The sequence below is a fragment of the Dermochelys coriacea genome, chromosome 2 (assembly GCF_009764565.3).
Source record: "Dermochelys coriacea isolate rDerCor1 chromosome 2, rDerCor1.pri.v4, whole genome shotgun sequence".
Lineage (NCBI taxonomy): Eukaryota > Metazoa > Chordata > Testudines > Dermochelyidae > Dermochelys > Dermochelys coriacea.
Window position 1 is genome coordinate 43,773,356 of NC_050069.1, and position 14,724 is coordinate 43,788,079.

Consider the following 14,724-nt stretch of genomic DNA (forward strand, 5'->3'; position numbering starts at 1 on the left):
GGACGAGAAGCTGGATATGAGTCAGCAGTGTGCCCTTGTTGCCAAGAAGGCCAATGGCATTTTGGGATGTATAAGTAGGGGCATAGCGAGCAGATCGAGGGACGTGATCGTTCCCCTCTATTCGACACTGGTGAGGCCTCATCTGGAGTACTGTGTCCAGTTTTGGGCCCCACACTACAGGAAGGATGTGGATAAATTGGAAAGAGTACAACGAAGGGCAACGAAAATGATTAGGGGTCTAGAGCACATGACTTATGAGGAGAGGCTGAGGGAGCTGGGATTGTTTAGTCTGCAGAAGAGAAGAATGAGGGGGGATTTGATAGCTGCTTTCAACTACCTGAAAGGGGGTTTCAAAGAGGATGGCTCTAGACTGTTCTCAATGGTAGCAGATGACAGAACGAGGAGTAATGGTCTCAAGTTGCAATGGGGGAGGTTTAGATTGGATATTAGGAAAAACTTTTTCACTAAGAGGGTGGTGAAACACTGGAATGCGTTACCTAGGGAGGTGGTAGAATCTCCTTCCTTAGAGGTTTTTAAGGTCAGGCTTGACAAAGCCCTGGCTGGGATGATTTAACTGGGACTTGGTCCTGCTTTGAGCAGGGGGTTGGACTAGATGACCTTCTGGGGTCCCTTCCAACCCTGATATTCTATGATTCTATGATTCTATACAAAACCCTTATATCACTGTTAGGCTGTAGCTCACGAAAGCTTATGCTCAAATAAATGTGTTAGTCTCTAAGGTGCCACAAGTCCTCCTTCTCTTTTTTGACTTCTGTCCCACCATTCATAACAAGCTGAGTGGTGGTGGTATCATGCTTGCATAGTCCACTCGTAGAAAGGAACATAGCTACTGCTATACCAGATTGGACCAGTGCACCATATACACCAGCATCAAGTCTCTACTCTAGGGTTTATTTTGGGGAAGGTCTATGGCCTATGCTACACAGGTGGTCAGACTAGAGGATTTCAAAGCTAGAAAGCACCACATAATCTGCGACTCTGACAGTGACCAGTACAGATGATCCAGAGGAAGGTGTAAGAAACCCTGAAGTGGACAGCTATGGAAGAGCCTAACTTTCTCCCTAACCTCCTACAAGGTTGGTTGATGCTGCGAAGTGTGACGGTTCATATCAGTTCCAGAACTCTTTGTTTCTTTCCCCTTTGACATACACTCTCATTCGCCTCCAGTCCTTTTTTGAATCCTGCTAAACTCCTGGCCTCAATAATATCCTCGTGGCAATGATTTTTGCAAGTTAGTTTTGTTTAAAAAAGTATTTTCTTTTTTATCAGAGATAAATGTGCTGCCTTTCAGTTTCATGGAATGTTCCCTTGTTTTTGTATTATGAAAGAATGAAAATAGCAGTGTCTCATCTATCCCATTCATTGCTTTTAAGCCTTTATTGTACCCCCTCTTCTATGGCTCCTCTCTAAACAGAACACTCCTAAGTCTTTTCACTCTTTCTTCATGTGCAAGTTTATCCATACTTCTAATAATTCATAGAATCATAGAATATCAGGGTTGGAAGGGACCTCAGGAGATCATCTAGTCCAACCCCCTGCTCAAAGCAGGACCAATCCCCAATTTTTGCCCCAGATCCCTAAATGGCCCCCTCAAGGATTGAACTCACAACCCTGGGTTTAGCAAGCCATTGCTCAAACCACTGAGCTATCCCTCCCCCCAATTTCAATGCTCATTTGAAATTCCTCCTTATCCTTTTCCCATTTCCGTTGTATCTGTTTTGTCATAGGGATACCAGAACTGAACACTGTATATTTAATATAGTGGAGTTTGGATGAAGTCCAAGTTCACAAACAGATATTACTCTTGTCCTACTCATGGTTCAATTTCTCATTATAGAAACAGTGAACAGAACTAACATACATTTCTGTGCTTTTCTAAGTTTCTCACTTTTACATTTTGTAAATATGTCCAGAGTACCTAAATGACTATTTCTGTAGCCACAGATATGATTTTCTTGAACCGACTTACTGCCTTTTTAGCCTGGGCACAGCTGAGATGTTGAAGTTATTTGCAGGGACCCAAGGAAACAGTTATATAGTAATCCGCTAATTTTGTGAAGACAAGCAATGGGAGTTAACTTAAGCTAAGGTAACAGATTCCTGCATACAAAAATGTAAAACTCTTACCAATCAAATACATAAGAAATTTATAATTTCTCTCTATGCAAAGCTTTCAAAATTGAAGCTAAATATGTTATAGTAAATTAGATCCATATACTCTTATTCCAATTTAAATAAACAAAGATTTCTTGGGAAACTGAACAGCTAAATGGATTGGTAATGAAGAATTTTTCACTTCTAGGCAACTGGTTTGAATCCAGGCCAGGACAGTAGTGACCAAGAGAGACTGTCATCCAGTGAGTTTAGTGACCCATGAGTGTTATTAGAGTCAGTCCAGTTCCTAGTGGAACAGATGTCTGCATCACAAAAACCATTATGTCACCATGTTACTGTTTTGGCAAGTCCCTTCCAGATCACAAATGAAACATAGATGCCTGTGATCTGCCTGTCCTCAAGAACCATATTGGTGACCAATCAGGTAACTTTCACACATACCCAATTCACTACTTTTATAAGCAGGTTACTCATAACTGTTCAGTCTGGGGTCTCTGGCATCTTCCTTCAGAGGATCTGGTGCTGGCCACTGTCAGACACAGGGAAGAGGATTAGATGGATCATTAAGTCTGATCCAGTGTTTCAGTTCTTGTGCTCCTCCTTTGAAATAATGTGTCCTTTTGAGTTTTGCTGGAATTGGGATTTATAAAAACCTCAAATGTAGTCATATTTTAATTGCTTGCATTCACATCTAATTCAAGCCACATGTGACAATTTTGACAGCCTCCTAATCCCTATTCCTCACATCAGAACAAGCACAGAAAATGCGACAACTGGCTGTCTGTCTATGTTCAAAAGATTCAGTATTGCAAGTTGAGATTAGTGTGCACTAGCAGGACTGGAAAAGTTTGCACTGCACATGTCTGCATCATGCCTAGCTCAAAGTAGGGACTTATAAAAAACAACAACAAAAACACCCACACACATCATCACCGCCATACACACTCCTTTTCCTAAAGCATGTTGGCCAAACCATTTTAAGTGCTACTTAAAAACCTGTTTCTACTAGGTACTGACAAGCTTACACATTTTTTAAAAAAAGTGTTAGATTGTGCTCTACTGTTTGCCACAGCTAGCTAACAGGTGTTAAAATACAACTTGCCCTGTCCACTCTAAGAATTTTAAAAGGGTTTAACACCTTTAGTTAAACAAAACCACCTTTTATCCTAACCTAGACAAGGCCTTTGATGAACCCCTTCAATTTCCACAAAGTTTGTTTTCACGGCCAGGAGGTGTCAGGACAGATTACAGGCTCCTTGGAGTCTCACCTTCCCTATTACTTTAGGGTTAAAGGAGTCCCAGAAATAAGGTTCTGGTCTAGGAATATTGACTCATTCTGCCAACCTATCTTGCTGTCCCATATATTTGAATGAACTCCTTCAGAAAAACATAGAACAAACACATTCCTACTGAGCAGGAGAGATACCAAGAGATTCACACAGAAAGGCAGGATTTAACTACCCCTGGAAAGGTTAAGAGTGTCACCTCCATTGTGTCTGGGAAAACAAGTCAACTTGAACCATATAGCATTGTTCCAGTAACATAGTGAATAAGGCCACCCAAAAATTGATCCCTTTTAAGAGAGATGCAGTCACCAGCATGAAGAGTTATTTTCACAGATAGTTGTATTTCAAAAAGAACTCAATCTGTCAACCACGCTCACGCCGTTGTGTGCTGTTAGGACAGAGGGTGCGTGGATAAATCACTCACATTGGTAGCGACTGTTCTCAAACTTCGGGTCATTGTCATTGACATCAGCAATGAAGATGGTGATTTGACAAACACCAGTCAGTGGCTCCTGAGCTTGATCTGTAGCTGTAACAGAGAGCGTATACTCTCTCTGCTTCTCTCGGTCAAAGCTCTGAGTAGTAGTGATGATCCCTAGAAACAGAAACACCTTATGTGTGTTATACATACAATGCCATAACTAAGCCAGCAAAACCAAACCAGGCATCACTTACACAATAGGTAGTAGACTGGGACACATCAGGTCCATGTTGCTCAGCTTACTTGCACCACCACTGTGCAAGGTATTGATTAAACATGACTAACTTAGGGTTCCCTGTTTCTGCCACTCCTCGCAGTCACCAGCTTGCACTAACTGTGACACTACTGTCGAAAGCCAGCATCTTTCAAGTTGGCCACTTGGACAGAGAGCTTCAGGCAAAGTACCTTTTACCCCACTTCCCTCTCCCCACCCAGAAAAGAAGTTAGTTTCCCTTGTTTCCAAGAAACGTCCATGGAGGTTACTTCAATGACAACCTAAGTCAGAGTATTTCAAAGACAGCTAAGTGAAAAATCAATGCACAGCAAATGTAAGTGATATAACTAAAATCATCTTTAGTTTAAGATTTAGGTAACAGCTTCATGAAATACGTTAAAATAGAGTAAAATATTGTAGTTATGGCTAAGTTTGTCAAAGATACACTTCCATCTGAGAATACAAGTCTCACTCTCTGCTAACTGCTTCTTGCTTGGCATCTCAGTTTTATCAATTAACCTGTACCTTCTGCCCTTTCCCATCTCAGGCTTTGATCTCTTTGTTACATAGTTGGGTCAGAGATATTTAAGTGTAAACATCCTGAATTACCATTCTGCACTGAGGGTATCTTTGTATTTATATAGGGACAATATTTGTCTAGTTCAACACTTGTGGCATCTCCCTCTGATGCGATACCCACTGTATTTGTAGTATTTTAAAATACTGGACTTCTGGACTTCCAATCTTTATTTGTCAGACATTAATCAGTTCAAAGAGTTGTTAGCTCACATCAAAGGGGTGAATATACACTCAAGTACAATTGTAGATCCATTCATGCTTCCTCTTCTGCCAAGTACAGTCTATTTATATTTCTACAGTGAGATTTGTCCCAAGGTAAAGTTAATGTTTCAGAATAGTTTTATACCCCGATAAATTGGGGTTTCTGTTTTTCCTTGCTGACTTGCCAGTTAAATCAGTGTAGGCTTACACCCACATATTCTAGATTCTTTTACTATTTACCACATCAAATACAATTTATTTTGGACGTTAAAGATTAACCAAAGATTTACTATATTTTACATCATGCCGATAGCATTTTAAAAAAATTAAGTACGATTTCTCAATAATTTTAGTAGGATTCTGCTGTGTTCAGACTAAAAGTAAGCTTTCCATTTCCTCAGCATTCATTTCAGACTGTTTGACATTGGCTCAGTTCTGGAAACATGATTCTCCACATGGCTATAGCAATTCCCTGTTAATATACCAAAGAAGCATGCACCCAAATTCACTGCAATTCTGCCTTAACATAAACAGGCATAGAGCCACTTACCAGTATCTGGATCAATACTGAAGCCTGGTGAAGCTCCATCTCTGTGCATAAGCCCATATTTTACTTCTCCATTAAGTCCCAGGTCTGCATCATCGGCTTCCACCTGCAAGACGTAGGTGCCTGGGGGCTGGTTTTCTAGAACCCAGGTGCTGTCACTGTAGTAAGTGCACTACAAATATAACAAAAAATTATTACATATAGAACTATAGAGATTAGCTATGAAATGTTCCAGTGGGTTTGTAGTACATTTGAGAAGAATATGAAAGAAAACATGCTTCAATTACTTAGTGCCTTAGAGAAGTGAAAAAACTTTCCTGAAAAGGAGCCTTTTCCAATTTAAATACTGAAGACTGCAGAAAACTGGGAGTATATTCCATTGCAGAGGATCTACCATACTTGCAAATATAATCCGTTAAAATCAACATTTACTACAAGCAAAGAAGACACTGCTATAGACCCCCTTAAAGATGGCAGTATCATCCCCAAGGTGATGGAGGAGGAGGTTTACAGACAGATATCTTACCTTTCTGAAGATAGGTTTGTTGTTATTAATGTCATTAATTCCTACAATAACCGCTGCAAAGCTGCTCAGAGGGGTAGGTCCCCCAGAGGCATTGTCATCTGTTGCTGTGATGTTTAATATGTATCGCGGTCCTTTCAGTTTGGGTAGAGGATTCCTGCGCAGTTTAATGATGCCTAGATTTTGGAAGATAAAGTGCAATTTTACTGATAATGTAAACAAAAATGTCATATTTCTATATCGCTATATTTTGGGGTGAGTTGGGATGGGGTTGGTCTTCTTCGACTGTAAACTTCTTGAGCCAGAGACCCAAATCTTCCTGTGGTTTTGTATAATGCCTAGCCCAACAGGGAACCTATTCTAATTTATGGAAAGCATAAAAAGATTGTATGAATGAGGTGCGGTTTTGTTTTTTTCATAATTATGTATTCAATTACTATATGAATTATTTTCAACATGGACACAAAGCAGAGCTACTGTTTGAACCTATGGTAAGGTAATGTTTTAAAACTTCTTTTCCTACCTTTCTGGCTATCCAATTCAAAGTTGCCATCTTCATTACCTCCAGCAATCTGGTATAACACTCCATCTCCATCAGGATCTTTTGCATGTACGGCAGCCACTAAGGTACTGGGACCAGCATCTTCCGAGAGGAATGTTTTGTAACTGATGCAAAGATAAACAATCGATGCACATTTACTATCAGGATAGCTATTAATCCCATTAACAAGCTGCCAATGGTCTTGAGCTGTAGCTCACGAAAGCTTATGCTCAAATAAATTTGTTAGTCTCTAAGGTGCCACAAGTCCTCCTTTTCTTTTTGCGAATACAGACTAAAACGGCTGCTACTCTGAAAACTCTGACTGTGAATGTGATATAGTTTACCTTTGGGCATCCACAGTCTAACAAGTTAAAGACTAGAGCCTTTGACTATCTAAAGAATCTAGTTTTGGTTTGCAGTGTGCACTGTATGATTGTGATCCTGCAATTCTGTTCATACCTCTAAAGGACCTTTTGGAAAATAACAAAAAACAAGACTCTAAACTACACAGCACACACAGTTCTCCCCTGGGGTGGGGGGAGGACGAGAAAAAGAACAAACTTCACGTGACTGATATTGGTAAAGTCTCAATACAATAACGGATCATAGAATACCCAAATGTGAACTGCTGTGATGAGGATGGCATAAAGACCCTATATATAGAATGGGTCTGTAGATCTTAAATGTATAAAATGTTAACACATTTAGTACTTTATTATAAATGGCTGTATTTTACACTGATTACAGACAGAGGGAAAAATGCATTTTAACTAAACAGAATCTAATGAAAGTTATTTACTATGCAATCTTTTTCAGTTGACACTTGTTTTGATCAAGCATTTCATACTGTGACAAAGCTCTGTCCTTGCCTTCTTGGGTCCCGCGTTTCCTGGTGGATTGAGCCTCTGAGGCTAGCGAACTGTGACCCTCCACGTAACCCTTCTTTCTCTAGAGACAAGGGTCACAGTCTACTAAGCCATTTTCATCATAAGCCAGAGAGGGAGGTGAGGAGAAATTATCCTTCCTTGCACAATCTGTTGTCTCCCAGTCTCAGTGATTAAAAAGGGGGCAAAGGTGGGGATGCGGGGCAGCCCAGGCCCACCCTCTACTCCGGGCTCCAGCCCAAGGACCCTAATAGTATCAGCTATAGTAATTGACCTTTTAGAAACATGACATGTATAATTCCCTGGGCTACTTCCCCCACAGCAGCCCTCACTTCCTCAAGCTCCACTTCACCCTTACCTCAGGGCCTCCTTCCTTGTGCCTGATATGGTCTGTACTACTTTCCAACAGCACAACTTCCTCCCACAGCTCCTGACATGCACATCCATCTGACTGACTGGGAGGCTTTTAACTAGTTTCAGCCAGCCCCTGATTGGCTTCAGGTGTCCCAATCAACCTAGCATTCTCCCTGCCTTCTGGAAAGTTCTTAATTGGCCCCAGGCGTCTTAAGTGACCTGGAGCAGCTTCCATTTCACTTATCCTAGTACCAGGGATTTGTTTAGCTTGGAGTGAATATATCTATCTCCCACTACTTTTCTATAGCCATCTGGCCTTGCCCCGTCACATATCCCCCCCTCTCCTTCTGGCTCAGATGTTTAGAGGGCTAGTCATCATAAGACCAAGGCACCAGCACATCCAAAAATATTCCCTTAGAAGTTAGATGTTTCAGTCATTCCATTAAATATAGCCTAATTATGTTATCTCTGTATGTAACAATGGATCTAAGGATCCAATGTGCTATGTCACAATTAATATGTGTACTTCTTACAATCTAGAACAGGGGTTCTCAAACGGGGGGTCGAAACCCCTCAGGGGATCGTGAGGTTATTACATGGGGGGGTTGCAAGCTGTCAGCCTCTACCCCAAACCCCGCTTTGCCTCCAGCATTTGTAATGGTGTTAAATATATTAAAAAGTGTTTTTAATTTATAAGGGGGGGGTCGCACTCAGAGGCTTGCTATATGAAAGGGGTCACCAGTACAAAAGTTTGAGAACCACTGGAACCTGTCAGTCCAATCCCTCACACACTCACGTTAGTTATTCCACTGACTTCACTGTAGTGGAGAGTTCTCAGAACATAAGTAGATGCTTATTAACTGGCAGGATATGCCCCTTAAGCAAAGTATAATCAGGATTATTAGTATGAATTGCAACACAGAAAACAATCCAGGGTTTAAATTCTGCTTACCCAGGTTGAGAGAACACAGGTGCCTCGTCATTCACATTAGTTATTCTGATGCGCACTGATGCAGTTCCTGTCCGAGGAGGATGGCCTTTGTCCACAGCTATGACCACAAACTCATACATATGGTTTGCTCGCTCAAAGTTCAGCTGCTGGTGAGAATGGATGATCCCTTCGGGCGTGATGGAAAAGTCAGTGCTTTGAATGAAGTAGGTGATCTCAGCGTTGGAGCCAGAGTCACAGTCTGTTGCAAGAACTAAAAAAAAAATAAAATAAAATAAAATTTGACTGACCCCAGAGACATGAGTTTGCCATGGAAGAATGTTCCAGAATGCAGCATGACACTGTTTGTACAAGTAGTTAATACTGAATTATCACACAATCAATAGGCAGTTGGAACAATATCAGCCATAAATACAGGTTTCAGAGTAGCAGCCGTGTTAGTCTGTATTCGCAAAAAGAAAAGGAGTACTTGTGGCACCTTAGAGACTAACAAATTTATTGGAGCATAAGCTTTCGTGAGCTACAGCTCACTTCATCAAATGCATCCGATGAAGTGAGCTGTAGCTCACGAAAGCTTATGCTCTAATAAATTTGTTAGTCTCTAAGGTGCCACAAGTACTCCTTTTCTTTTTGCGAATACAGACTAACACGGCTGCTATTCTGAAACCTATTGTAACAAAGGTGATCTTAAAAGAGTAGTGCTGTCTCTTAATTGCCATGCTGTTTTTCTCACTGAATGAAGAGGCTTCACATCACACCAACACTGGGCTGGCATCAATTTAAACCAACTCATTAATCCAACTGGTAGATCTGAGGGCTTTTATCTCAAAGTTAAACACTTCTTCAGAACACCCAAATGTGATGATGCAGATGCACTCTGACAGAGCAAGCAGCATGCATATGTGATGTTTAAACTAATAGATGGAAAGTGTTGCTTTATTCAAAATGACAGTTTTCAGAGTAGCAGCCATGTTAGTCTGTATTCGCAAAAAGAAAAGTAGTACTTGTGGCACCTTAGAGACTAACAAATTTATTAGAGCATAAGCTTTCGTGAGCTACAGCTCACTTCATCGGATGCACATTTATTCATTTATTCAAAATGAAAACATAGAATAACTATTGAAGGAACAATGATAAATCACAGACCTATTTATTCAAAATATAAAAGGGAAAAAATATATAAAAGAAGACATTAAAGTGAAGAGTGAAAGCCTGTGAAATGCTGAAGTATAGCATGTAGAAATGTATTTTCCAATCTACCTTTCTGTAAGTTATTAGGTCCAGAGAACTCCATTTTACTTAAAAAGGACACTATTGTAGCTTCCAACATTTAGATTTTTTAAAATTTGATTGCAAGAGATTTTTTTAAAACCATATATTGTGAATATAAATGTTTTCATTACATTAAATCTAACCCCCCTCTCCCTCCCGGCTTAACAGATAAACAATTTCCTGCAACATTATGAATTCAAACATATGATAGCTCAAGGAAGACGGACATAAAAGTGGCTTAAAACAGTTGTACAAAATCAGTTTCATTTTCCAAAGTGAAATATAAAAAGAGTGAAACACTTAACTATTTTCTATTAATTCAAACAATTCATTCAGATTTAATCTATGATGTTATTTGTAACATAAGTATATGAAATTTAGGCTGACAATGTCCTTGCAATTATGATGCTATTTTGGTACAGATATATTCTATTGCTCTAATCTTTTAACTGACATTTCTATTGCACTTTTATCTTCTTGTTCACTCCAAAGTTTATATTCAAAGTAACAAAGCACACAAAATGCCGAACGATAAACCACATGCATAGCAATATGCGCTGCATGTTGCTTTTCACAAGTTTGTTCCTTCACCACCTTTTAATTCGACTGCACCATGGTAAAACCTCTTTTACAAAACCCTCCGATGAAGTGAGCTGTAGCTCACGAAAGCTTATGCTCTAATAAATTTGTTAGTCTCTAAGGTGCCACAAGTACTCCTTTTCTTTTTGCGAATACAGACTAACACGGTTGCTACTCTGAAACCTGTGAGTGCCATGTGTATGGACAAACCACAGCACCTGCCTGTTTGAAGAGATTTCAGCCTTTTTGTAATAGAGTGTGAAACAGAAAAATAACTATAATTGATTAAAGACAAGAGGTGGCCAAATTAAACCAGTGTCACTAACGGTATGTGATCCTAGATTGTTGTGCAGTCAGCTGCAAGAGGTGTCCATGTGAGGAAGGGTTTCAGATGTCCGGGAGGGTGTGTTGCAGAAGTGGAAGGATGCTGATGCTATATTTTATTTTACTTGTTGCCACTCTGTTAAAGACAGACAATGACATTCCTTCCCTGCCTACAGGGTATCAGGCCTCACCTCCAGGCATCAGGGAGGTGAGCTATTCCTTCCTTGAGTATATGTCTAAGAGACATTAGATCGCTGATGTCCCTGAATCTCTGTACTGATACTTTATATAGGGTGCTGGGCACAAAACAGTCAGCCCACAGGAAACTACAACTAGTAGGGAATGCCACAGCTTGCCTTCTCAGCCACGCAAGTTACCATGAGCACATAAAAATTGTCCTCCTCTCGCTACACTGGTTCCCCATAGAATATTGCTTCAAATTCAAGATCTCGGTCCTCCTCTTCAAGGCATTCAATGGTCTAGGCTCAAGATACCTAGAAGGTCATCTCAAGCTCTGAGAGAAGGTCAACAGTTCTGCTCCTCTGGAACAATGCAACTATCTACTGCATAGGAGATATCTGTGTAGGAGACAGATTTCTCAGGGGATCAGTCCATGACTATGGCTTGAAATCCTGCAGAATATAAGAACTACACTCAAACCTCACCACCTTCCATTCCAAGTGCAAGGCACACTTCTTCAGCCTGACTTAAAAAAGAAAGAGACACCACGCAGCACATTATACACACAATAAAACCCCACAAAAAGTATTCCCTCTTGAGAGAGAGAAAAGAAAAAAACCGTATGACAGATGTTGGTCACATCCTTTAATGCGCTTTTGAAAGGTACTCAGATACCATGGTGGTGGGCATGGTAAACACTTGAATTGATCAGATTATGTAGACCACAGTCACAAGTTAATTCTTGTGAGAAGACGGAATAAGAGGTAGCAAAGAAATGATCACCTTGCAACAGAGATGTGCCAACTGGGATGGTTTCAGGAATGTTGTCACAGCTGTAAATGGAGTGCTGGAATTCTGGAGAGCAATCATTGTCATCAGTGATGTGAACTATCACCTGTTTGGGACAGGAGGCAGAAGACAAGACTAAACAGAAAATGACAGGTGTCCGCTGAAGAGAGGCCCACCAGGACTGAACTGCTGCTTTTTAGAAATGAAATGTGTGAGTGCACGGATGTACTGGCTCTGGTCAGCCTTGTTAGTTTTTACCCCTTTCACTCACATCTGATCACTCAATGCATTTACTTTTACAAAATATTTTCATTTCCATTTTAAAATAATGTTCATTGGGCACTAAAAGTTCTCAGTACAATGTATCACTGCAAAATATTTGCTACGAAATCTGCAAACCTCAAAATCATAAGGTTTTTCACATTTTATACTTTACAAACTTGGTCCAATTTCAGGCAAGGTATTCCCCCTTCTGCCATTTAAAAAAAATCAAAATCAGGATCACTCAATTGGAAGTGTCCTATTTTCATAAAAAATATATAATTTTTTTAAAAACTCAAAATCTAAAATTTTGGCTTAAAAAAAATCAATTCTCACATCTTAATGCATGAAATGTTATGTTTCAATCTGGAACCAGCATTACAGAAAAAGCTTTGGCTTTGGAGTAATAAGTGGACCAGGAAAAATTATAGATACTTTGTCATATTTTTGCTCAGCACATTGTAGTTCATAATGCATCACAGTCATACATCTCTCAGACTGAGTATCTCGGTACTTATTGCACCTATTACTGTAATATCTCTAAACTGCCCTCAGACATTATCGAACTCATTCCCACAACACCTCTGTGACTAAGAAAGCAGCAAATCTGTTTTTTCTGAACAGATTATGTTTTTAAAATTAAGGCAAAGATAAAATGTTCCTTGGCCAATGTCACACAGGAAGTATTTTTGCAGACCCAGAAACTGAACCCAGATCTGATTCTCAGTCCAGTGCCTTGACAATAAAACCATCCTCCCCCAAATCTACACACAACTTTGTGTTATTTAGATTATCAGTGTATGTAATGAGATCACTAAATACAGTCTTGATGGAGGAAATAGCGACCATAGTTAGGTGATTCATTGTATTCATGTAAAGCCAAGTGATTCATTGTACCTCAGTTACACTGCTAAGCCAGCTCTCAGCTTCCACTGCTTTCACGAGAAAGTGATAGAGATGGTGCTCGCTCTCATAATCCACTGTATGGGTCAAACTGAGCTCTCCACTCTCCTGGCTCAGGCTGAAAAGGCCACTGGGGTTCATCAGCAGGGTGTAAGAAAGAGGCTGGCTCTGGAAGGAAACAGCCTCCACAACTGCTACTCTGTGAAGAATAATAGCATAGTCATTAGCCAATTTGTTACACTCTGTTTCACTAAAAAGAAAAGGAGTACTTGTGGCACCTTAGAGACTAACAAATTTATTTGAGCATAAGCTTTCGTGAGCTACAGCTCACTTCATTGGATGAATTTGGTGGAAAATACAGTGGGCTGATACTCCTGTTTCACTAGGAGTCAGAAGGCAAATTACGCCACATAGCCCAGTTACAGAAAAGTGCAGGACTAGCCCCTGCAAATATCTTCTAATACTTCATCTGGTCTACATTTAAAATGACTCTTGAAGAAGGGACTCTGCCACTCCCCTGGGGACGCTATTCCACACTATCAGATCTTGGGTAACAATTTGCCTTTTCTTCATTTCAACCCATTATTCCCAATCACCTGACTAAACATTTACTCCTTCCTTGGTATTTACACCCTTCAAATCCTTGCAGACCATTAAGTTTTCTACCTTAGTAGCTAAACTACACATATTTCTTTTAATTTTTCTTCAGAAGCTGGGATTGAAAAACATCTTAACCAGACACTTACTGGACAGAAGTAGATACGGAAGAGAAAGGGGAAAGGGCCCACCAGTGCGGACCAGGACAATGACCTGGTGAGAATCCCAGACCCTGCTTCCAGAGTTGCTGGGAAGAAGAAAGGGGCTGGGATTTCTACCAGGTACTGTCACTGCCTTGTTTGGGACTCTATTGTAGATACCATCCTCTGGCTAGTATGTCCCATTTTATTTGAAGTGCTATCCGCCTCTATTCTGCAGGACAGGAGAGGAATTGTGTACCTTCATGATCAGAGCATCTGAAGAGGTAGCAGGTAGGCCATCATCACTTGACTGCCTCTCCAGCCTATTTTCTCCTCCCCTGCAACTAACTCCAGCATCTTCCTCTTCTGCTACTCAAAGCTTTACAGTTCAATGCTGCTCAGAGGCTTCTGAATAGCAGCAATAAAACTGACCAGTCTTGTCAGCGTCACCCTCCAGCTGCTGGGCAAAGCTATTCTGTAGCAGCAGCAGCAGCGGCGGCAGTGAAGCCAGACTTACCTGAATCTGTTTACATTAGGACTGTCAAGCGATTAAACAAATTAATCACAATTAATCGCACTGTTAAACAATAGAATACCATTTATTTAAATATTTTTGGATGTTTTCCACATTTTCATATATATTGATTTCAATTTCAACACAGAATACAAAAAGTGTACAGTGCTCACTTAAAAATAAATTATAAATATTTGCACTGTAAAAATAAAAAATAGTATTTTTCAATTCACCTAATTCAAGTACAGTATCTCTTTCTCATGAAAGTTGAACTTACAAATGTGGAATTATGCACAAAAAATAACTGCACTCAAATAATAAAACAGTGTAAAACTTTAGAGCCTACAAGTCCACTCAGTCCTACTTCTTGTTCAGCCAATCCCTCAGACAAACAAGTTTGTTTACATTTACGGGAGATAATGCTGCCTGCTTCTTGTTTACAATGTCACCTGAAAGTGAGAACAGGGGTT

The 14,724-nt window shown here is 40.1% G+C and overlaps 1 protein-coding gene across 1 annotated transcript in view; it reads right to left on the reverse strand.

Moving 5' to 3' along the window:
• LOC119852200 (neural-cadherin-like) overlaps positions 1 to 14,724 on the reverse strand; it is an 86,005-nt gene that overhangs the window by 38,287 nt on the left and 32,994 nt on the right. The window contains exons 4-10 of the mRNA XM_043507602.1: positions 12,998 to 13,202; positions 11,834 to 11,945; positions 8,699 to 8,948; positions 6,491 to 6,633; positions 5,971 to 6,143; positions 5,448 to 5,616; positions 3,847 to 4,017 (exon numbers count right to left, since the gene is read on the reverse strand). Of these exons, the coding sequence (XP_043363537.1) occupies positions 3,847 to 4,017; positions 5,448 to 5,616; positions 5,971 to 6,143; positions 6,491 to 6,633; positions 8,699 to 8,948; positions 11,834 to 11,945; positions 12,998 to 13,202 (1,223 nt within the window). The remainder of the gene's footprint in view (positions 1 to 3,846; positions 4,018 to 5,447; positions 5,617 to 5,970; positions 6,144 to 6,490; positions 6,634 to 8,698; positions 8,949 to 11,833; positions 11,946 to 12,997; positions 13,203 to 14,724) is intronic.